The sequence below is a fragment of the Rhinopithecus roxellana genome, chromosome 1, assembly GCF_007565055.1.
Source record: "Rhinopithecus roxellana isolate Shanxi Qingling chromosome 1, ASM756505v1, whole genome shotgun sequence".
NCBI lineage: Eukaryota > Metazoa > Chordata > Mammalia > Primates > Cercopithecidae > Rhinopithecus > Rhinopithecus roxellana.
In genome coordinates this window covers 190761265-190784934 of record NC_044549.1, presented here as the reverse complement: position 1 = coordinate 190784934, position 23670 = coordinate 190761265, and the positions used below count along the sequence as shown (strand labels likewise).

General features: G+C 37.4%; 1 protein-coding gene across 5 annotated transcripts in view; it reads left to right on the top strand.

Annotated features, from left to right (window-relative positions):
- The window catches only part of XRN1 (5'-3' exoribonuclease 1), a 147646-nt gene that overhangs the window by 25064 nt on the left and 98912 nt on the right, over positions 1–23670 (top strand). For all 5 annotated transcript variants that reach the window (XM_030934851.1, XM_030934849.1, XM_030934850.1 and 2 more), the window contains 7 exons: positions 1105–1261; positions 2713–2832; positions 6693–6862; positions 8107–8227; positions 8324–8422; positions 12814–12917; positions 15715–15846. In XM_030934851.1, coding sequence (XP_030790711.1) covers positions 1105–1261; positions 2713–2832; positions 6693–6862; positions 8107–8227; positions 8324–8422; positions 12814–12917; positions 15715–15846 — 903 coding nt within the window. The remainder of the gene's footprint in view (positions 1–1104; positions 1262–2712; positions 2833–6692; positions 6863–8106; positions 8228–8323; positions 8423–12813; positions 12918–15714; positions 15847–23670) is intronic.

Sequence of the window (23670 nt, the reverse complement as noted above, 5' to 3'; positions counted from 1 at the left end):
CCAAAGTCTATCCATTTTCTATTCCACATGGCATTTGGCCTCCTAAACTTCCCCATTTTTTTGAAATGTATGCCATAATTATGGAATACAAAAACATTTCAATTTTTTTGGTATCCTGAGTCAAACATGACGAGCATATTGAAATTTTTAAAAATTGTTTGTTCAAAGCTTTATAAAGTATTTATACCTGTAATTAAGATAAGAAGGTAATAAAAACAATTAGTGTATGTGATCGATACACGGTTTCATCCTTATCATAAATACAATAATAAGCATGCTAATTCAAAGATAAAAGTTCTTAGATCTGACTGGTAATGGCCAGATAAGCTCAGACTCACTTTTCTTCCTCTCCTTGTGAGCTTTTACCAGAACATTCAACTGTTTCCAGCCTCTTGCTTAAATGATCCGGGCTCAAGTGACCAAACTGAAAGTCTTCTGACTACCTCATTATTTCTGGTTCAATCTATTGATTGGAAGATTCACAATCAACATTTTGAGAATTAAAAAAAGCAAAAAAGCCTTACATTATACATGTTTTTCAACTATCTGATTCATCATTCATCCCAATTTCAGAAATGTGAAACCACACTTTAAAAATTCAGGGAACAGGCCGGTAATCCGCCTGTAATCCCAGCACTTGGGGAGGCCGAGGCAGGCGGATCACGAGGTCAGGAGATCGAGACCATCCTGGCTAACAAGGTGAAACCCTATCTCTACCAAAAATACAAAACATTAGCCCCGGGTGGTGGCAGGCGCCTGTAGTCCCAGCTACTTGGGAGGCTGAGGCAAGAGAATGGCGTGAACCTGGGAGGCGGAGCTTGCAGTGAGCCAGGATTGCGCCACTGTGCTCCAGCCTGGGTGACAGAGCAAGACTCCATCCAAAAAAAAAAAAAAAAATTGAGGAAATGTAACATTTGTTGCCATCAAATGACCTAAGTTTTCCAACAGTGCTAATTTGTTATATTCAAATGGTAGAATTATGGGCAGTACTAATTTTTCAAAATCATTTTTATATGGTGTTTAAAATATGGGGAAAAGTATATGCTTATTATTAACCTAATTCATAAAGATGCCAGTTGTTTAAAACTCAGTTTTGTTTTATAGGTATTATCCGTATCATTATGCACCTTTCCTATCTGATATACGCAACATCAGTACACTCAAAATCCATTTTGAACTAGGAAAACCTTTTAAGCCGTTTGAACAGCTTCTTGCTGTACTGCCAGCAGCCAGCAAAAATTTACTTCCTACATGCTACCAGGTGGGCTTTAGAATTAAATGTTTTTATGTCCTTTTTGATATTTAGGACAAACCTGGAAACAATAATACTCAAATTTATTTGGTGGCTAAATAGTTATTTTCAGTTTTAAACCATAGTATTTGTTTAACAAGTCCCTTGAAAAGTAATTCCTTGATTTAAAGTTAGCTTTGTTTTGAAGATGCAAAGAAACTCTGTAAACCATTTTGAGCCTGGCTTCATTTTCAGCACCTTTTAACAGATTTTCAGTTTGTCTCTACACTGAAGAAAGTAGACTAAAACAGACAAAATCTGAAGCTATCTACTTTGTCTAACATTTATAGATTCATTTCTCTTTTATTCTCTACCTTTTGGTACAGGGATGGTTCTAATAAGTCGTTTATCCCAACAGCAGTACTACCTCAGTATATGTTTGTTTTTAAACATTTTATTTATCAAATTGTGAAATAAAAAGCTTTCTTTGGTTAACATATTTCTTGTAACAGGAGGAAAATATTTCAGGAGTGATAAGGTTACCAAAATTACCCTAAGCCTGCTAAGGTGATTCTGAAGTTATACTTTGTATCATTCTTCAAGGGTAACAATCTGTTCTTTTAATTCCATGGTTTGGTCAGGAAATGGAGTAGACACACACACACCTTTTACTTCTTTAGCAGCGTCAGACTCCCTTCTGCATCTTTCTGAACCTTAACCCATTCTTGGTCCTGGCTTCCCTTTCTTCATAAGTTTCTTTGATTCTTTTTTTCCTGCCTTTGGATACAATATGCTTTAATACTCAACCACTCTGGACCAGCATGACCATGCAAGTGTTTTACAGTCTGTTCTATTGTACAGTGCCCATGCCATACTGGTTGTTTTAAATATTTTGAGTATTACCCTGAGAGTATACTGCTTTATTTCCTTATGCTTTCTTTGTCTAACTCCGTTATAAAGTCATAGAAATGTGTTATTGAACTATTTCTCTTTGATATTAGTGGTGCAGTGGTTCTTGGATTTTAGGCTATTTTTCTTGTAAACTATCTTGGATGTTACATTACTTAATAGAATCAGTTCTTCAGGACATGAAAGTAAATTGTCAATTGGAGGCTAAAAATAGAGGACTACTAGATGCCTTTTAGGTGAACTGAGTGAAGTCTGAATAGAAAAACAATTTAGCTGTGTGTCTTGTAGAGTGAAAAAAACAAGAAAAACTAACTTAAAATGAATGTTGAGAGTAAGGATGACTTTGCTACATAACTAGGTTAGTAAAATATGTAAATGAGGAGTAGCAGTGAAATCAGAATTCTTATAGTTGAAAATCAAAATATAGCAAGTATATTGTGACATATCTAAGATACAAAAATTTAGTTTGCTTAGAAATTTTAAACTAACAGGAAATATTATAAATACATTAACGAAAAGCTATATTGATATTGGTTCTTATATTTCTATTATGCTATTTTATATTTTCACAGCATTTGATGACCAGTGAAGACTCACCAATTATAGAATATTACCCACCTGATTTTAAAACTGACCTAAATGGGAAACAACAGGAATGGGAAGCTGTGGTGTTAATCCCTTTTATTGATGAGGTCAGTGCATGAAATAATCATTACATACACATATATTCTTAATCAGAGACTATTTCACATAAGTTAATGAGCAATGGGTTTTAATCACCATTTATGTTTTGTTAATGAGATTTAACTACCCTCTTCATTATGTGCATAAAAACTTCTAGGTATGCTAATTATAATAAGGCTGAAGTGGCTTTACTATTATTAGACAAAGTAATCTTCAGAACAAGGAGTAATATTACCAGAGATAAAGAGATGTTTTATACAGATAAAAGAGTTCAGTTCAAGAAGACATAAAAAATCCTAAATATATTGTAAAAATTATCAGAATTATAGCTAGAAATTTCAACACTTTTCTCCGAGGAATAACACAAGAGGACAAAAATTCAATAAGGATAAAGAAGATTTGAATAATGCTATAAACCTACTCATAGAATTAAATTAGAAATAGTAACAAAGATCTGGGGAATCCCTATATGTTTTGAAACTGAATAGCACACTTCTAAATAACCTATGATGAAAGAAGAAATTAAAAGAAAAATTAGAAAATATTTTGATCTGAATGATAATTAAAATACAATACATCATAATCGAGGCTGAGCGTGGTGGCACACACCTGTTATCCCAACACTTTGGGAGGCCAAGACGGGAGGATTGCCTTTTTTCCCCTCAGGAAAGAAAGAAAAAGGATCCATGGTCGGTATGATATGACTAAAGCAGGGCTAAAAAGGAAATTTAAGGTTCTAGATACTTGTGCTAAACAAGAAGAAGATTTAAAATAAACTACTTAAGCTTCTGCCTTAAGAAGATAGAAAAAGAAGAGCAAATTAAACTCAAGCAGAATGAGGGAAATAAAAAGAAGCAGAAATCTACAGAAAATGAACAAACAATGGAGAAAAACGAATGACATCAAAAGTTGGTTCTTTGAAAAGATTAATAAAGTCAGTAAATCCTACCTAAACTAATCAAGGAAGTTAAATAAAAGTGGGGAAGACAGACATAAATTACCAATATTGGGAATGAAAGAAGAGATATCTTACAGTTCCTACATATAGTAAAAGGATAGTTAAGGAATGTTATGATCAAACTTTATGTCAACAAATTCAGCAACCTAGATGAAGTGAACATATTTCATCACAACTTAGCAAAACTCACAGAAAAAAATATAAAAATCTGAATAGTCTTTTATATCTTCTAGGCCCTGATGTCTTCACTTGTGAATTCTAGCAAACATTTAAGAAATAATGCCAATCTTTTTTTTTTTTTTGTGAGATGGAGTCTTGCCCTGTTTCCCAGGCTGGAGTGCAGTGGCACTATCTCCGCTCACTGCAAGCTCTGCCTCCTGGGTTCACGCCATTCTCCTGCCTGAGCCTCCTGAGTAGCAGGGACTACAGGCACCCACCACCAAGCCCGGCTAATTTTTTGTACTTTTAGTAGAGACGGGGTTTCACCGTGTTAGCCAGGATAGCCTCGATCTCCTGACCTCATGATCCGTCCGCCTCAACCTCCCAAAGTGCTGGGATTACAGGCGTCAGCCACTGCACCCGGCGGAAATAATGCCAGTCTTACACAAAGTTTCAGAAATAGAAGAAGGGAAATTCCTTCCCAACATTTTATTAGACTAGCATATTCCAGATACTCAAATTTGACATGGCGTTAAAAGAAATGAAAATTACTGACTGATACTCCTCCTAAAAGTAGATGCAAAAACTCCTAAGAAAGTAACTTGAGGCCGGGCACGGTGGCTCATGCCTGTAATCCCAGCACTTTGGGAGGCCGAGGCAGGCGGATCACGAGGTCAGGAGATCAAGACCATCCTGGCTTAACACGATGAAATCCCGTCTCCACTAAAAATACCAAAAATTAGCAGGACGTGGTGGAGGGCGCTTGTAGTCCCAGCATGCGTTAAGTGTAAACTTGCTGTGATAGGCAAAAGCTTGCGTTCTCACTGTTTTCAAGGTGTTAATTTAATACCAATCCATTATTATGCTGATAAAAAGGCAAGGATCACCAGGGACATCTTTTCAGATTGGTTTCACAAACATTTTGTACCAGCAGCTTGTGCTCACTGCAGGGAAGCTGACTGGATGATGACTGCAAGATTTTGTTATATCTTGACAACTGTTCTGCTCATCCTCCAGCTGAAATTCTCATCAAAAATAATGTTTATGGCTCACACCTGTAATCTCAACACTTTGGGAGGATTACCTGAGCCCAGGAATTCAAGCCCACCCTGGGCAACATAGCAAGACCCAACCTCTACCCCTCCAAAAAAAATTACCTGGATATTGTGGTGTATGCCTGTATTCCCAACTGCCTGGGAGGCTGAAGTGAGAGGATCGCTTGAGCCCAGGAGGTTGAGGCTGCAGTAAGCCATGATTGCCTCACTGCACTCCAGTGTGGATGTCAGAGCAAATCCCTGTCTCAAAACATAAACAAAAATGTTTATGCCTTTTTGCCATGTACTTCTCCCAAATATGACTTTATTAATTCAGCCATGTCACCAGTCATATCCAAAAAATTATTGCCAAGACCAGTGTCAAGAGGTTTTTGTCCTATGTTTTTTTCTAGTAGTTTTATAGTTTAAGGTCTTAATGTTTAGGTTTTTAATCCATTTTGAGTTGATTTTGTTTATGGTAAGGTAAAAGTCCAATTTTATTCTTCTGCATATGGATATTCAGTTGTCCCAACACCATTTATTGAAGAGGCAATCCTTGCCCTGTTGTGTGTTCTTGGCAACCTTGTCAAAAATCAGACGGCTATAAATTAAGGATTTATTTCTGGGCTATTTTGTTCCATTGGTCCGTATGTCTTACTGAAAATACTTTTATGTATGTTTACCTTTTGCATTTTCTCTTTTGTAATTTGCTTGTTTTATTCTTTCCCCAATTTTTCTTTTTTCTTTTGATTTTTAGCTACTTTGTATATTAGAAATAGTTTTCCCCAGTATCACATCTGTCTCTTTATTTGTATATGGCATTTTCTGTCATATACATTATCTTTTACTTACAAAATGTCTTTCCCCTTAAGGCTGTTAGGTTTTTTTCTGTCTTCCTTAAATAAAAGTTTATCACACTAAATTATCAATACCACCTAGATTTTCTTCTGATACATTTATTATTTTGTTATTGTGATACTTGTTTTAATATATGGTAGGAAGTTCAGAAGTGTATGTGCTTTTTTTTCAGCTGGATAGCTAGTTAGGATATTATTATTTAAATACCTAAAGGACTGTGTTTTGGCATAGATTTGGGTCTATTATTGAACTCTTATCTATTCTGTTCTTCTGGTCTGTGGGTCTCTTGTAGTGTCAGTACTAGTGTTTTGATTACAGTAGCTTTATCAAAAGTGATAGGATCTGATAAGACAAGTCCCAGGTTACTTTTTACTGTTCATACATTCATTCTTCCATATTAACACTGGTATCTTACCCTTTTTTTAAAAAAAAAAGATATTTTAAATCATTGATATCCTGATTGGAATTACTTTAAATGTATAAGTTAATTTGGAAAGATGGACAGTGCTGTACTACTACAGATTTTGTAAAGATATTAATGCTCTGTGAATTATGATATAATAATTATAATAGATTCACACTTAAAATTTTATTTTCTGCTGCCTTGCTTATTTGCACTTTAGTGGCTACTGTTGGGGTAATAGCTTCAGAGGACTTTGCAGTGGCAGCGGTATTCTAGGGCCCTTTGAAACAACAAATAGCATATTTTTCATGCAATAAAATGGAAGAGTTTCATTAGTTAAGATTTTGTTTTTCAAGAGCACAAATGGTTATACTGTATATGGAGGAAAAAGACTTACTCTGTTGAGATTACAGAATTTTTATACTTTTAACCCTTCTCGTCAATCCTTATATTCAGAAGCGATTATTGGAAGCCATGGAGACATGTAACCACTCCCTCAAAAAAGAAGAGAGGAAAAGAAACCAACATAGTGAGTGCCTAATGTGCTGGTATGATAGAGACACAGAGTTTGTCTACCCTTCTCCATGGCCGGAAAAATTCCCTGCCATAGAACGGTGTTGTACAAGGTAATGTTACTTGGTAATTTTTCAACAACAAAAGAGTCTTCCTAACACAAGGGTGCGAGAAGTGGGGGAGAGGGAGCTTTGAATATCTGTTTGGAGAATTAGCAAATAGTTTATGACAGTTATAGTCAATTGATAATCAGTGAGTTACATCTAATTTGCCGAGGATCTAAGGATCTCTCACACTTGTGTCTATACTTCTCTACTTTGGTCAGATTCTGCATTTCTCTTTCCTCCTTCTATTAAAAGTGTTTGAATTTTTTCTCTCTAATGTATATCCCTGCATTTTGTCTCCCTCGAATGGATATGTGAATTTTTGTTTCCATTGTCAATGTCTCTGCTCCCAGCATTATTTGATAACGCTGTGACATTGATGATTATACCCCCCAGCCACCCAACTAGAAAGACGGAAATAAGAAATAAAGAGCTCCATTTTTTTCTCTTTTCCATTACTTCCTTGTTTTTTCTCTTCTCTCATCTTCCCTGCAAATAATCTACCTAGATGGCAATTCAGTGGCAAATAAAGTAAAATCTCTCAGTTACAACTTTTCCTTTTGTTAAAGGAAAGAGAAAGATAAAATAGGCATTATAAAATGTTTATTTTCCATCCTGGGTTTTGGAACATGGAGGATATGGAGATTTGTGTTATGTGTCATATTTTCTCTTAAAACTTATATATACAGTTTTGTTTTAGATTAATGGGGAAGATCTCAACTTAGTAATCTACAGGGATGATTGTGTCTAGACCAATAACAGTAGAGAGGCTGGTTATCTGCTTGTGGTTTTTTTTTGTTTTTTTTGTTTTTTTTTTTTTGAGACAGAGTCTCGCTCTGTCGCCCGGGCTGGAGTGCAGTGGCCGGATCTCAGCTCACTGCAAGCTCCGCCTCCCGGGTTCACGCCATTCTCCTGCCTCAGCCTCCCGAGTAGCTGGGACTACAGGCGCCCGCCACCTCGCCCGGCTAGTTTTTTATATTTTTTTTTAGGTAGAGACGGGGTTTCACCGTGTTAGCCAGGATGGTCTCGATCTCCTGACCTCGTGATCCGCCCGTCTCGGCCTCCCAAAGTGCTGGGATTACAGGCTTGAGCCACCGCGCCCGGCCTCTGCTTGTGGTTTCTCCTTCTGGAACTTACTGTCATTCTCTTTAAAAACAAGGATGAACCTTACGAAATATTCAAGGGAAAATTTAAAAACTGTAATTGTTTGTAATGTATTAATTTTAAATTAAATACCTTGATTTATTTTCTAGGTATAAAATAATATCATTAGATGCTTGGCGTGTAGACATAAACAAAAACAAAATAACCAGAGTTGACCAGAAGGCATTATATTTCTGTGGATTTCCTACTCTGAAACACATCAAACACAAAGTCAGTGGCTATTTAATTCAGAATTTTTTCACTTTATGAAGTGTGAAGTGATTATGGAGAAAGAATTAAAATTAAATTCTTTGAATTTTTTTAAAGTTTTTTTTGAAGAAAAGTGGCGTTCAAGTATTCCAGCAAAGCAGTCGTGGAGAAAACATGATGTTGGAAGTCTTAGTGGATGCAGAATCAGATGAACTTGTAAGTATTTTATTTATCATTCATTTATTAGATGCTTATGATGTATTAAACTGTAACTGCTGAGATGTTTACCAAGGACGTATTATATGTTATAACTCTAGAAATTTGGAGCCTAAATAAGGATAAAGCAAAGAAACAGTCATACAAATTAGATAATAGTTCAAGAACCTGTATCATTGTGACACAATGAATATGCAAATTTTCTAGAAATTTTAAAAAGGAGACAAGCTATGTAAACCAAAAGTTAAGTATAGACTTGTAAATGAGAATAGGCTTGAGCTGAGTGCTGAAAAAACAGGTTAGGACAAAGAAAAGGAGGGGAAAGGCATTCTAGTCGAAAGAAATATCATGAGCCAGTCATTTCAGTCAAAAATGTGATATATTATTGTTTTTAACCTTTTTGTGTGTCTGAACTATTTCTTAACACTTACTCTTTTCTTTAGAATAAATGTGATATATTTGAGGAGAAGGAATAAATAAGACTTATTGAAGCCGAGGATTTGTGTTTGGAAATAGTAGAAGATAAGAGTGAAAAATCAGATTGAGGCTAGATTATGGAGAACCTTGAGTACCAGGCTGAGGAGTTTGGACTTATTTTCCCATGACCATTATCTTGAAATTGGTATTTTCATAAAGATTAATTTGGTGGCAGTATAATAAACTAAATTGCACAAAAGAGAAATTGAAGAAAGTGGGAAAGCTTACAGATGTAGCATCAGGTGATAGAGACATAAACTGTGGAAGTAGCGATAGATCTAGATGGACAATATGAAATAAAACTGATAGGTTTCATTATTTGATCAAATACAGGGGGTGAAAAGAGAAACTATTAATAGTAAATGTGACTGAGATATCCATGCTAATTAACTTAAAAAACAAAAAATTTTAGTTTACTGGACTCAAAAAGTTAAAACAGGGGAGTTGATGGTTTAGGGGAATGAAATGATAAATAATGATGGAATTTTAAGGTGATACTAGGATGTTTAACTGGAACTGCCTTGCCAGCCTTTCTTAACCGGTGTTCCACAAGATGTATAAGCCCTAATGCCCTAAGTCATTCATTACAAGCAATACATTAACTTCTGTGCTTGTAGAACAGTAGGAGCTGTGTACCATCCTTGAGAGAATAGAGAAAGTAGACATATTTTGTGTTCTCTGATTCAGGTGAAAAACCTGTTTAGAAAGGCTGTTTACGGCTGGACATGGTGGCTTAACGTCTGTAATCCCAGCACTTTGGGAGGCTGAGGCGGGCAGATCGTCTGAGGTCAGGAATTGAAGACAAGCCTGGCCAACATGGTGAAACCCCGTCTCTACTGAAAATACAAAAATTAGCCAGGCATGGTGGTAGGCGCCTGTAATCCCACCTTCTCGGGAGGCTGAGGCAGGAGAATTGCTTGAACCCAGGAGGTGGAGGTTGCAGTGAGCCCAAATCGTGCCACTGCACTCCAGCCTGAGTGACAAGAGCAAAACTCCATCTCAAAAAAGAAAAAAGAAAGGCTGTTTATGTACAGTTAAATACCTGGAGCTAGAGCTTAGAGAGAGATAAGGATATTCAGGTTGTCAACAGAGAATTGATCACTTTGAGGTTCATTTCCCTGAAGACAAGGTACATTGAGTGTTCATGGTCTCAGCATAAAGAAATACCCATAGTTATAAATGGTGGTGAGGGAGCTGATAGAAACACAGAGGTAAGACAGAATGATTCCAAAGTTAAATAGTACCACAGAAACATGGAGCAGAGGATGTAAGCTGCATAAATCTGAAGAAGAATAAAAACTCAAATAAGATCTGTGAATTTGTCTATTAGAACATCAATGTTGATCTTTGAAAATTCCATTTCAGCCGGGCGCGGTGGCTCAAGCCTGTAATCCCAGCACTTTGGGAGGCCGAGATGGGCGGATCACAAGGTCAGGAGATCAAGACCATCCTGGCTAACACGGTGAAACCCCGTCTCTACTAAAAATACAAAAACTAGCGGGGCGACATGGCGGGCGCCTGTAGTCCCAGTTACTCGGGAGGCTGAGGCAGGAGAATGGCCTAAATCCGGGAGGCGGAGCTTGCAGTGAGCTGAGATCCGGTCACTGCACTCCAGCCCGGGCGACAGAGCGAGACTCCGCCTCAAAAAAAAAAAAAGGAAAAAAGAAAATTCCATTTCAGTAGATTGGTGGAAGCAGAATTTCAGTTCCTGAGAACTAGGCTAAGATTGGATAGACAGGAAGTAAAGGTAGCAAGTATTAAGCCCTTGGTCAATAAGTTATTTATTTATTTGTTTGTTTGTTTGTTTGATGGAGTCTCACTCTGTTGCCCAGGCTGGAGTGCAGTGGCACAATCTTGGCTCACTGCAACCTCCACCTCCTGGATTCAAGCTATTCTCCTGCATCAGCCTCCCGAGTAGCTGGGATTACAGGCGCCCCCCCACCACGCCCGGCTAATTTTTGTATTTTTAGTAGAGTCAGGGTTTCACCATGTTGGCCAGGCTGGTCTCGAGCTCCCAACCTCAGGTGATCCACCTGCCTGGGCCTCCCAAAGTGCTGGGATGACAGGTGTGAGCCACCATGCTTGACCAAGAAGTTTATCATTGAAAGGGATGCTAGAAGCATAACTATAAATAAGAGAAGATGCAGCCGATGAATCCGATGAATCAAAATCCCTACCAAAGAAATGACGGAGAGCTAATGGAGAAAGGAGGTTTTAAAGGCAGTTTAGAGGGAAAGAATGTTTATCATGACAGGACCCCATGTGACTTAATAAGGAATTTCACCTAGGGCTTAAATAAAAGGATTAATCTGGGAAAGGAAGACAACTGTTTCTTCAAAAACTAAAGGAAAGAGTGGGAGAATGAAATTAGAATTAGATCTATAGAAGGGAAAAGGATAACTGAGGGAGTCTAGTTTTAATGTTAAAACTGTTTTGTTTATCAGAATATGTGTTCTATTGTTTTGTATGTTCAAAGTTAGAAATGTCTAAATATCAAAATAAAAGTTACCCCAAAAAAGCCTAAAAATAGTTATCTGTAATTATTAAAATAGATTATTAGTAATGATTAAGGATAATAAACAGAAAAAAGATGAATGAACATTTGTATTTAAACTTCAGTTTCTATTACAAAATTATTGTTGTCCAGCCAATATGGTTAAATTGAATTGGATAATATAGTTTCTTTTTTTCTTTTTTCTTTTTTTTTCTTTTTTTCTTTTTTTTTTTTGAGGCAGAGTCTCACTCTTTCGCCCAGGCTGGAGTGCAGTGGCGCGATCTTGGCTCACTGCAACCTCTGCTGCCCAGGAGCAATTCTCCTGCCTCAGCCTCCTGACTAGCTAGAATTATAAGCACCTGTCAGTTACCGTGCCTGGCTAATTTGTGTGTGTGTGTGTGTGTGTGTGTGTGTGTGTGTGTGTGTGTGTGTGTTTAGTAGAGACCGGGTTTCACCATCTTGGCCAGGCTGGTCTTGAACTTCTGACTTTGTGATCCACCTGCCTTGGACTCCCAAAGTGCTGGGATTACAGGCGTGAGCTGCAATGCCCCCGGCCTACAGTTTCTTAAAACTAAAATTTTTTACTTAAGATATTATTTCCTACAGAATATTTGTAGAGTATTTTATGGTTTATGAAAGCTTTCATGTATATGATTTTCTTTTATCCTCAACGTTGTAAGGTAGATGTTATTCCTATTCCTCATAAAAGAAAACTGAGATTCAGTGGGATTAAATGATATGCCAAAGATTCTATAGCTGAAAAAGTGGTAGAACCCAAATTTGGACCTGTGTCTCCTGATTTTAAGTCTAATATTCTTTTTTCATCACACCAGCCATGAACTGAAATGAGACTGTATTTCTTAGATCCTGTTTTAAATAATTGACTTTTTAATATGAAATAGTGAATAGTTCTTTTCTAGATATTTCTGCTGTTCTTTTTACTTTTCCCAGTTACCATAAAAAAATAAGCAAGATAATTAGAATGATAGAGTTTTACACCTGGATGAAAGATGGAATTTTGTAAAGCAACTCATCCAACTTGTTCATTTTATTTGTTTATTTTTGAGATGGAGTCTTGCTCTATTGCCTAGGCTGGAGTGCAGTGGTGCAATCTCACCTCACTGCAACCTCCACCTCTCAGATTCAAGTGATTCTGCTGTCTCAGCCTCCGGGTAGCTGGGACTATGGTGTATGCCACCTCGCCTGGCTAATTTTTGTAATTTTAGTAGAGACAGGATTTCATCATGTTTGCCAAGCTGGTCTTGACCATCTGGGATTACAGGTGTGAGTCACTGCACCCAGCCCCAACTCGTTTATTTTAGAATTTAAAAAACTTAAATGGAGATTGGAAAATTTTGCCTATGTAAAGTTTTCTCTTAGACCCGAAATCATGAATGAACTTTTTTGCTTTTACTTTAAGACCGTAGAAAATGTAGCTTCATCAGTGCTTGGAAAATCTGTCTTTGTTAATTGGCCTCACCTTGAGGAAGCTAGAGTTGTGGCTGTATCAGATGGAGAAACTAAGTAAGTAAGATTTGATTTATAATTTTTCTAACATATATTTGCTTTGTTACTTTGATGGCTTTTATTGATTCATTTTTTAACTGGCAAAATTATATTAAGAACATTTACACTCTATACCCAAAATGAAAGTCTAATGACACCACTTGAAGTTGAAACACTATTGACAGTTTATTGTACCTCTCTGAGAGAGACATTTTAGATGCATGTTATTTTTTTCCCTTTTAATTGCTTGGAAGTTTTGTATCCTAATTCTTTTCTGGAAGTGGTTATCATTATATTACTTAGCAAGTACATTTCTCTTTTAGTCATTCATATAAATTTTATCTTGATTTCTTACATTTTATTTTTCATATGGCTAGAATTTTCTGAAATATTTTTTTTTCAGAGAAGATGGGTAGATATTATGGTTTTTTATTTTGAGTTATTACACATCAAAAAAATTTTTTTTAATTCACACATAGGTTTAGAAGTTTGGAGGCCCAGTTTCTTTTCCTTTTCTCTTAGAGCTCTGCATACATCTCTCCATTGTGTTGTTTTATGTAGTGTTAATGAGAAGTCAGTGCCAGTATGGTTTTTTCTTTTATTGGCATCTGCTTTTGTATATGAAATCTTGAGGGTTTTTTTAATCAGAATTTAATTCCTCTACCTTTCTGATGAAGTCCAATTTATTAATTTTTTTATGCTTTTGATTTCATGTCTAAGAGCTCTTATTCTAGCCCTAGATCCTGAAGATTTTCTTTGAAAAGTTTTATAGGTTTACCTCATTTTACATGAAATCAGTAATCCATTTTGAATTAATTTTTGTATTAGGTATAAGGGGTAGATCTACTTTCATATATTTGTGTATGAATATTCAGTTGCTCCAACATCATTTGTTGAGAAGACTGTGCTTCCTCCATGTCTGTTTTTATGCCAATAACACATTGGCTTGATTATTACCATGTTGTAAGTCTTAATTAACATCAGGTAGTGTGATTCCTTCAACTTTACTTTTTTTTTTTTTTTCCAGAACTGTTTTAGCTATTTTAGGTCCTTTGCCTTTTCATATAAATTTTATAATTTTCCTCTATCTCCAAAAAATCTTGGAGGGATTTTTGTAGGAATTGTATTAAACCTATAGATCAATTTGGGGAGATTTAACTAAGTTGAATATTCTGATCCATGAACACAATATGTCTCTTCATTTATTTAGATCTTTGATTTCTCTCATCAGTGTTTTTTTTTTTTTTTTTTATCATACTGATCAGGTACATGTTTTGTTAGACTTATACCTGAGTATGTAATTTTTCTTGGAGTATGAATGGTATTATGTTTTAAATTTGTTTCCCCTGGTAGTATATAAAAATACAATTGATTTCTTATGTTGATTTTATATCTTAGAATATTTTTTTCTTTTTTATTTTATTTTTAGAGTTCAGGACAGCCAGTTATTTTGTAGAATTCTAGATTTACCCTGTTGTTTCCTTTTAGTGTCATTTAACTTTGTCCTCTATCCCACATATTTCCTGTAAGTTGGAAGTTAGGGTTAGTAGCTTAATTAGATTCAGGTTAAAATTTTTGGGGGAAAATACTTTATAGGGGCCAGGTGTGATGGCTCACATCTGTAATCGCAGCACTTCGGGAGGCCAAGGTGGGAGGATCTCTTGAGGCCAGGAGTTCAAGACCAGCCTGGGCATCATAGTGAGACTCTGTCTCTACAAAAAAATAAAAACATTAGCTAGGCATAGTGGTGTGCACCTGTAGTCCTAGCTGCTCAAGAGACTGAGGCAAGAGGATTGTTTGAGCCCAAAAGTTTGAGGCTGCAGCAAGCTATTATCACCCCACTGTACTCCAGCTTGGGTGCCAGAATGAGACCCCATCTCTTTAAAGCAAAACAAAACAAAACTTTATAGATAATAATGCATACTTCTTATTGAATTTGTATTTTTTAACTCTTTAAAAATGTTTATTTTTATTATATGTTTAGTTTCTTAAAGAGAAAAAAATAATATGCTTTTAAATTTTATTGACTGACTGATTGGGAGAGACAGGATCTTGCTCTGTTGCCCTGAGTGCAGTGGCAATCATAGCTCACTGCAACCTCAAACTTCTGGGCTCTAGTGATCCTCCCATCTTAGCTTCCCGAGTATCTGGGACTACAGATACGTGTTACCATACCTGGCATATTTTTTTATTTTTCTCTGTAGAGACACTGTCTCAATATGTTGCCAGGTTGGTCTTGAATTTCTGGCCTCAAGCAATCCTCACATCTCGGCCTCCCAAAATGCTATGATTACAGGCATGAGTCCCCGCACCCAACCTTAACTTTTGTTGATACATAATAATTGTACGTATTTGTAGAATACATGTGATATTTTGATCATGTATGTAACATGTAATTTTCAAATTATCCATTACCTCAAACACTTATCATTTCTTTGTGTTGGGAACATTTTCAATCTCTTCTAGTTATTTTCAAATATACACTAAATTGTTACTTAGAGTCAACCTACTGTTGCTACAGGACACTGGAACTTATTCCTTCTATCTAACTTTGTACTAACCAGCTTATCTTCTTCTTCCTCTATACTTCCCATGCTTTTAAAATTTGAATGAAATTAAGCCCTCGTTCTGCAATTTATATTATAGTTTATAAAAAGAATTATAATTATTATAGTTCTGTAATTTACATAACATTTGTGGGATTTTTTGCTATTATACCATGTGAAAAAAAAATTCATTTGGAAGACTCACACTGCTAGAACTCTATATTAAACCAGAACATTTTGGTTATATAGTTTTTATTTTAACTTTTAAGGTTTTACTTGGAAGAACCTCCAGGAACACAGAAGCTTTATTCAGGAAGAACTGCCCCACCATCTAAAGTGGCTCATCTTGGAGATAAAGAGCAATCTAACTGGGCAAAGGAAGTACAAGGAATTTCAGAACAGTGAGTATCGTTAAAATTATTTAATATCATAGAACTAAAATCCACTTTAATGTACTTATTCTCTAACTTATTTTCCACTTAACGTAGTAGTTACTTGGAATACTAATTACACCTTCATCCTGTGTTTGAAAGAAAGTAATGAGTTCTAGTTTAAAATGATATCTGATTAGCCGTAGTTAACAGCCTTGCCCAGTTTGTCACTGACATACTTAATGAAGTATAGAAAAAAATGACAAATTTGTGTAATACTAGGAATAACACTTAATATATTGACTGATTTTGAGAGCTATTTTCACTAACTGTATAAGGCCATTGAATTGTTTGGCCACCTGTAAGTCATGAAAATTGGAAGAAAAACCCTCTTTTGTTCCTCATCTCCCGTTCCCCATTCCCTTTACTCTCTTCCACCCAAGCCCTGTATTCCCCAGGGCTTAGAATGCAGCCAAACTGAGATGCTAACCCATCTTGCAATGCTGGTTTTCAGTATCATCAGAATGTTTTGTGTCCCATGATCCCACACCAGCAGCATCTCTCTTTTGCCATCCAAACACAAGAATTCCCAAAACAAAAGCAGAATATGAGAGGCTGGCGTTGGCACGTGAAATGTTGTTTTAAATGTTTATCCATAGCCTTCCTATCCATGGATAAGCTTTTGGAGAATTCAAGGATACTCCATCTAATTTTGGGGCTAATACCAGGCCACAGTATCCTTATTCAAAGATGAATAAACCGGGAAAACATTCAAAGACCATGAAAAACCGTCAACACCAAAGGAGATAAACAGCTCTTGAGAGGTAGAACATATTTTTGCCTACCAACAGTGTAAATTAGATACCCCATCATAGTTTACATCATTCTAAACTGTCTTTTGTAGCATATAAATAAAACCATAATAATAAACTTACTTGCATGATTAATTTAATAGCTCTTTCTTTAGATACTATGCACCATAAGGGTAGAGAGCATATCTATTTTTGTTACCTCTTTATTCTAATTTATTGGTTAGTGCCTATGTACTCAGTAATTGTTAATTTGAATGAATAGATAATATTTTAGTCAAGACTCCTTTAATTGGAGAAAAAAAATCATTCAAAGTACTTCAGATAAAGTGTTTAGTCATTTGTTTATATATGTAATATTGATATATGAGTGTCAATGTATTGGGGGGGTGGAGCAAGATGGCCGAATAGGAACAGCTCCAATCTCCAACTCCCAGCGCGAGCGACACAGAAGACCGGTGATTTCTGCATTTTCAACTGAGGTACTGGGGTCATCTCACTAGGGAGTGCCGGACAATCGGTGCTGGTCAGCTGCTGCAGCCCGACCAGTGAGAGCTGAAGCAGGGCGAGGCATCGCCTCACCTGGGAAGCGCAAGGGGGAAGGGAATCCCTTTTCCTAGCCAGGGCAACTGAGACACACAACACCTGGAAAATCGGGTAACTCCCACCCCAATATTGCACTTTAAGCAAACGGGCACACCAGGAGAACATATCCCACACCTGACCGGGAGGGTCCCACGCCCACGGAGCCTCCCTCATTGCTAACACAGCAGTCTGCGATCTAACCGCAAGGCAGCAGCGAGGCTGGGGGAGGGGCGCCTGCCATTGCTGAGGCTTAAGTAGGGAAACAAAGCCGCTGGGAAGCTCGAACTGGGTGGAGCTCACAGCAGCTCAAGGAAACCTGCCTGTCTGTAGACTCCACCTCTGGGGACAGGGCACAGCTAAAAAAAAACAACAACAAAAAGGCAGCAGAACCTCTGCAGATGCAAACGACTCTGACAGCTTTGAAGAGAGCAGTGGATCTCCCAACACGGAGGTTGAGATCTGAGAATGGACAGACTGCCTGCTCAAGTGGGTCCCTGACCCCTGAGTAGCCTAACTGGGAGACATCCCCCACTAGGGGCAGTCTGACACCCCACACCTCACAGGGTGGAGTACACCCCTGAGAGGAAGCTTCCAAAGTAAGAATCAGACAGGTACACTCACTGTTCAGCAATATTCTATCTTCTGCAACCTCTGCTGCTGATACCCAGGCAAACAGGGTCCAGAGTGGACCTCAAGCAATCTCCAACAGACCTACAGCTGAGAGTCCTGACTGTCAGAAGGAAAACTATCAAACAGGAAGGACACCTATACCAAAACCCCATCAGTATGTCACCATCATCGAAGACCAGAGACAGATAAAACCACAAAGATGGGGAAAAAGCAGGGCAGAAAAGCTGGAAATTCAAAAAATAAGAGTGCATCTCCCCCTGCAAAGGAGCACAGCCCATCGCCAGCAACGGATCAAAGCTGGTCAGAGAATGACTTTGACGAGATGAGAGAAGAAGGCTTCAGTCCATCAAACTTCTCAGAGCTAAAGGAGGAATTACGTACCCAGCGCAAAGAAACTAAAAATCTTGAAAAAAGAGTGGAAGAATTGACAGCTAGACTAATTAATGCAGAGAAGGTCATAAACGAAATGACAGAGATAAAAACCATGACACGAGAAATACGTGACAAATGCACAAGCTTCAGTAACCGACTCGATCAACTGGAAGAAAGAGTATCAGCGATTGAGGATCAAATGAATGAAATGAAGCGAGAAGAGAAACCAAAAGAAAAAAGAAGAAAAAGAAATGAACAAAGCCTGCAAGAAGTATGGGATTATGTAAAAAGACCAAATCTACATCTGATTGGGGTGCCTGAAAGTGAGGGGGAAAATGGAACCAAGTTGGAAAACACTCTTCAGGATATCATCCAGGAGAACTTCCCCAACCTAGTAGGGCAGGCCAACATTCAAATTCAGGAAATACAGAGAATGCCACAAAGATACTCCTCCAGAAGAGCAACTCCAAGACACATAATTGCCAGATTCACCAAAGTTGAAATGAAGGAATAAATCTTAAGGGCAGCCAGAGAGAAAGGTGAGAAAGGTCGGGTTACCCACAAAGGGAAGCCCATCAGACTAACAGCAGATCTCTCGGCAGAAACTCTACAAGCCAGAAGAGAGTGGGGGCCAATATTCAACGTTCTTAAAGAAAAGAATTTTCAACCCAGAATTTCATATCCAGCCAAACTAAGTTTCATAAGTGAAGGAGAAATAAAATCCTTTACAGATAAGCAAATGCTTAGAGATTTTGTCACCACCAGGCCTGCCTTACAAGAGACCCTGAAGGAAGCCCTAAACATGGAAAGGAACAACCGGTACCAGCCATTGCAAAAACATGCCAAAATGTAAAGACCATCAAGGCTAGGAAGAAACTGCATCAACTAACGAGCAAACTAACCAGTTAATATCATAATGGCAGGATGAAGTTCACACATAACAATATTAACCTTAAATGTAAATGGACTAAATGCTCCAATTAAAAGACACAGACTGGCAAACTGGATAAAGAGTCAAACCCATCAGTCTGCTGTATTCAGGAGACCCATCTCACATGCAGAGACATACATAGGCTCAAAATAAAGGGATGGAGGAAGATCTACCAAGCAAATGGAGAACAAAAAAAAGCAGGGGTTGCAATCCTAGTCTCTGATAAAACAGACTTTAAACCATCAAAGATCAAAAGAGACAAAGAAGGCCATTGCATAATGGTAAAGGGATCAATTCAACAGGAAGAGCTAACTATCCTAAATATATATGCACCCAATACAGGAGCACCCAGATTCATAAAGCAAGTCCTTAGAGACTTACAAAGAGACTTAGACTCCCATACAATAATAATGGGAGACTTCAACACTCCACTGTCAACATTAGACAGATCAACAAGACAAAGTTAACAAGGATATCCAGGAATTGAACTCATCTCTGCACCAAGCGGACCTAATAGACATCTATAGAACTCTCCACCCCAAATCAACAGAATATACATTCTTCTCAGCACCACGTCGCACTTATTCCAAAATTGACCACATAATTGGAAGTAAAGCACTCCTCAGCACATGTAAAAGAACAGAAATTATAACAAACTGTCTCTCAGACCACAGTGCAATCAAACTAGAACTCAGGATTAAGAAACTCACTCAAAACCGCTCAACTACATGGAAACTGAACAACCTGCTCCTGAATGACTACTGGGTAGATAACGAAATGAAGGCAGAAATAAAGATGTTCTTTGAAACCAATGAGAACAAAGATACAACATACCAGAATCTCTGGGACACATTTAAAGCAGTGTGTAGAGGGAAATTTATAGCACTAAATGCCCACAAGAGAAAGCAGGAAAGATCTAAAATTGACACTCTAACATCACAATTAAAAGAACTAGAGAAGCAAGAGCAAACACATTCAAAAGCTAGCAGAAGGCAAGAAATAACTAAGATCAGAGCAGAACTGAAGGAGATAAGAGACGCAAAAAACCCTCCAAAAAATCAATGAATCCAGGAGTTGGTTTTTTGAAAAGATCAACAAAATTGACAGACCGCTCGCAAGACTAATAAAGAAGAAAAAAGAGAGGAATCAAATAGACGCAATAAAAAATGATAAAGGGGATATCACCACCGACCCCACAGAAATACAAACTACCATCAGAGAATACTATAAACACCTCTATGCAAATCAACTAGAAAATCTAGAAGAAATGGATAATTTCCTGGACACTTACACTCTCCCAAGACTAAACCAGGAAGAAGTTGAATCCCTGAATAGACCAATAGCAGGCTCTGAAATTGAGGCAATAATTAATAGCCTACCCACCAAAAAAAGTCCAGGACCAGATGGATTCACAGCTGAATTCTACCAGAGGTACAAGGAGGAGCTGGTACCATTCCTTCTGAAACTATTCCAATCAATAGAAAAAGAGGGAATCCTCCCTAACTCATTTTATGAGGCCAACATCATCCTGATACCAAAGCCTGGCAGAGACACAACAAAAAAAGAGAATTTTAGACCAATATCCCTGATGAACATCGATGCAAAAATCCTCAATAAAATACTGGCAAACCGGATTCAGCAGCACATCAAAAAGCTTATCCACCATGATCAAGTGGGCGTCATCCCTGGGATGCAAGGCTGGTTCAACATTCGCAAATCAATAAACGTAATCCAGCATCTAAACAGAACCAAAGACAAGAACCACATGATTATCTCAATAGATGCAGAAAAGGCTTTTGACAAAATTCAACAGCCCTTCATGCTAAAAACGCTCAATAAATTCGGAATTGATGGAACGTACCTCAAAATAATAAGAGCTGTTTATGACAAACCCACAGCTAATATCATACTGAATGGGCAAAAACTGGAAAAATTTCCTTTGAAAACTGGCACAAGACAGGGATGCCCTCTCTCACCACTCCTATTCAACATAGTGTTGGAAGTTCTGGCTAGGGCAATCAGGCAAGAGAAAGAAATCAAGGGTATTCAGTTAGGAAAAGAAGAAGTCAAATTGTCCCTGTTTGCAGATGACATGATTGTATATTTAGAAAACCCCATTGTCTCAGCCCAAAATCTCCTTAAGCTGATAAACAACTTCAGCAAAGTCTCAGGATACAAAATTAATGTGCAAAAATCACAAGCATTCTTAAACACCAGTAACAGACAAACAGAGAGCCAAATCATGAATGAACTTCCATTCACAATTGCTTCAAAGGGAATAAAATACCTAGGAATCCAACTTACAAGGGATGTAAAGGACCTCTTCAAGGAGAACTACAAACCACTGCTCAGTGAAATCAAAGAGGACACAAACAAATGGAAGAACATACCATGCTCATGGATAGGAAGAATCAATATCGTGAAAATGGCCATACTGCCCAAGGTTATTTATAGATTCAATGCCATCCCCATCAAGCTACCAATGAGTTTCTTCACAGAATTGGAAAAAACTGCTTTAAAGTTCATATGGAACCAAAAAAGAGCCCGCATTGCCAAGACAATCCTAAGTCAAAAGGACAAAGCTGGAGGCGTCACGCTACCTGACTTCAAACTATACTACAAGGCTGCAGTAACCAAAACAGCATGGTACTGGTACCAAAACAGAGATATAGACCAATGGAACAGAACAGAGTCCTCAGAAATAATACCACACATCTACAGCCATCTGATCTTTGACAAACCTGAGAGAAACAAGAAATGGGGAAAGGATTCCCTATTTAATAAATGGTGCTGGGAAAATTGGCTAGCCATAAGTAGAAAGCTGAAACTGGATCCTTTCCTTACTCCTTATACGAAGATTAATTCAAGGTGGATTAGAGACTTAAATGTTAGACCTAATACCATAAAAACCCTAGAAGAAAATCTAGGTAGTACCATTCAGGACATAGGCATGGGCAAGGACTTCATGTCTAAAACACCAAAAGCAACAGCAGCAAAAGCCAAAATTGACAAATGGGATCTAATTAAACTAAAGAGCTTCTGCACAGCGAAAGAAACTACCACCAGAGTGAACAGGCAACCTACAGAATGGGAGAAAATTTTTCAATCTACTCATCTGACAAAGGGCTAATATCCAGAATCTACAAAGAACTCAAGCAAATATACAAGAAAAAAACAACTCCATCAAAAAGTGGGCAAAGGATATGAACAGACATTTCTCAAAAGAAGACATTCATACAGCCAACAGACACATGAAAAAATGCTCATCATCACTCGGCATCAGAGAAATGCAAATCAAAACCACAATGAGATACCATCTCACACCAGTTAGAATGGCAATCATTAAAAAGTCAGGAAACAACAGGTGTTGGAGAGGATGTGGAGAAATAGGAACACTTTTACACTGTTGGTAGGATTGTAAACTAGTTCAACCATTATGGAAAACAGTATGGCAATTCCTCAAGGATCTAGAACTAGATGTACCATATGACCCAGCCATCCCACTACTGGGTATATATCCAAAGGATTATAAATTATTCTACTACAAAGACACATGCACACATATGTTTATTGCGGCACTATTCACAATAGCAAAGACTTGGAATCAACCCAAATGTCCATCTGTGACAGACTGGATTAAGAAAATGTGGCACATATACACCATGGAATACTATGCAGCCATAAAAAAGGATGAGTTTGCGTCCTTTGTAGGGACATGGATGCAGCTGAAAACCATCATTCTTAGCAAACTATCACAAGAAGAGAAAACCAAACACCGCATGTTCTCACTCATAGGTGGCAACTGAACAATGAGATCACTTGGACTCGGGAAGGGGAACATCACACACTGGGGCCTATCATGGGGAGGGGGGAGGGGGGAGGGATTGCATTGGGATTTATACATGATATAAATGATGAATTGATGGGTGCTGACAAGTTGATGGGTGCAGCACACCAACATGGCACAAGTATATATATGTAACAAACCTGCACATTATGCACATGTACCCTAGAACTTAAAGTATAATTAAAAAAAAAAAAAAAAAAGAGAGGAGTATTGTAGAATTGTGTATTTCTCCTTTCAGTCATACTGGTTTTTGTTTTACATGCTTTGTGACTATGTTGTTTGCTGCATACACATTTAAAATCGTGTCTCCCTTGTAGATTGACCCTTTGACCATTATATAATGTCCCTCTCTGTCTCTGGTAATTTTCTTTGTTCTGAAGTTTACTTTGTCTGATATTAATATAGGTACTTTTGTTTTCCTTGGTTTCCATAATATATCTTTTTCCATCCTTTTATTTTTAACCTGTTTATATTGCTATATTTGAAGTGAGTTTCTTGTAAAAGCATGTAATTGATCATTTAAAAATCTACTTTGTCAATCTTTATTTTAATAGATTTTGAATTTTGTTTCTCAAAAAAAAAAAAAGATCGTAAAGAAGAGAGAATATATTTACTATTCATTAAGTGGTAGTGGTTGATCATAACAGTTTTCATCCTTGTCTTCATGTTGAGTAGGCAGA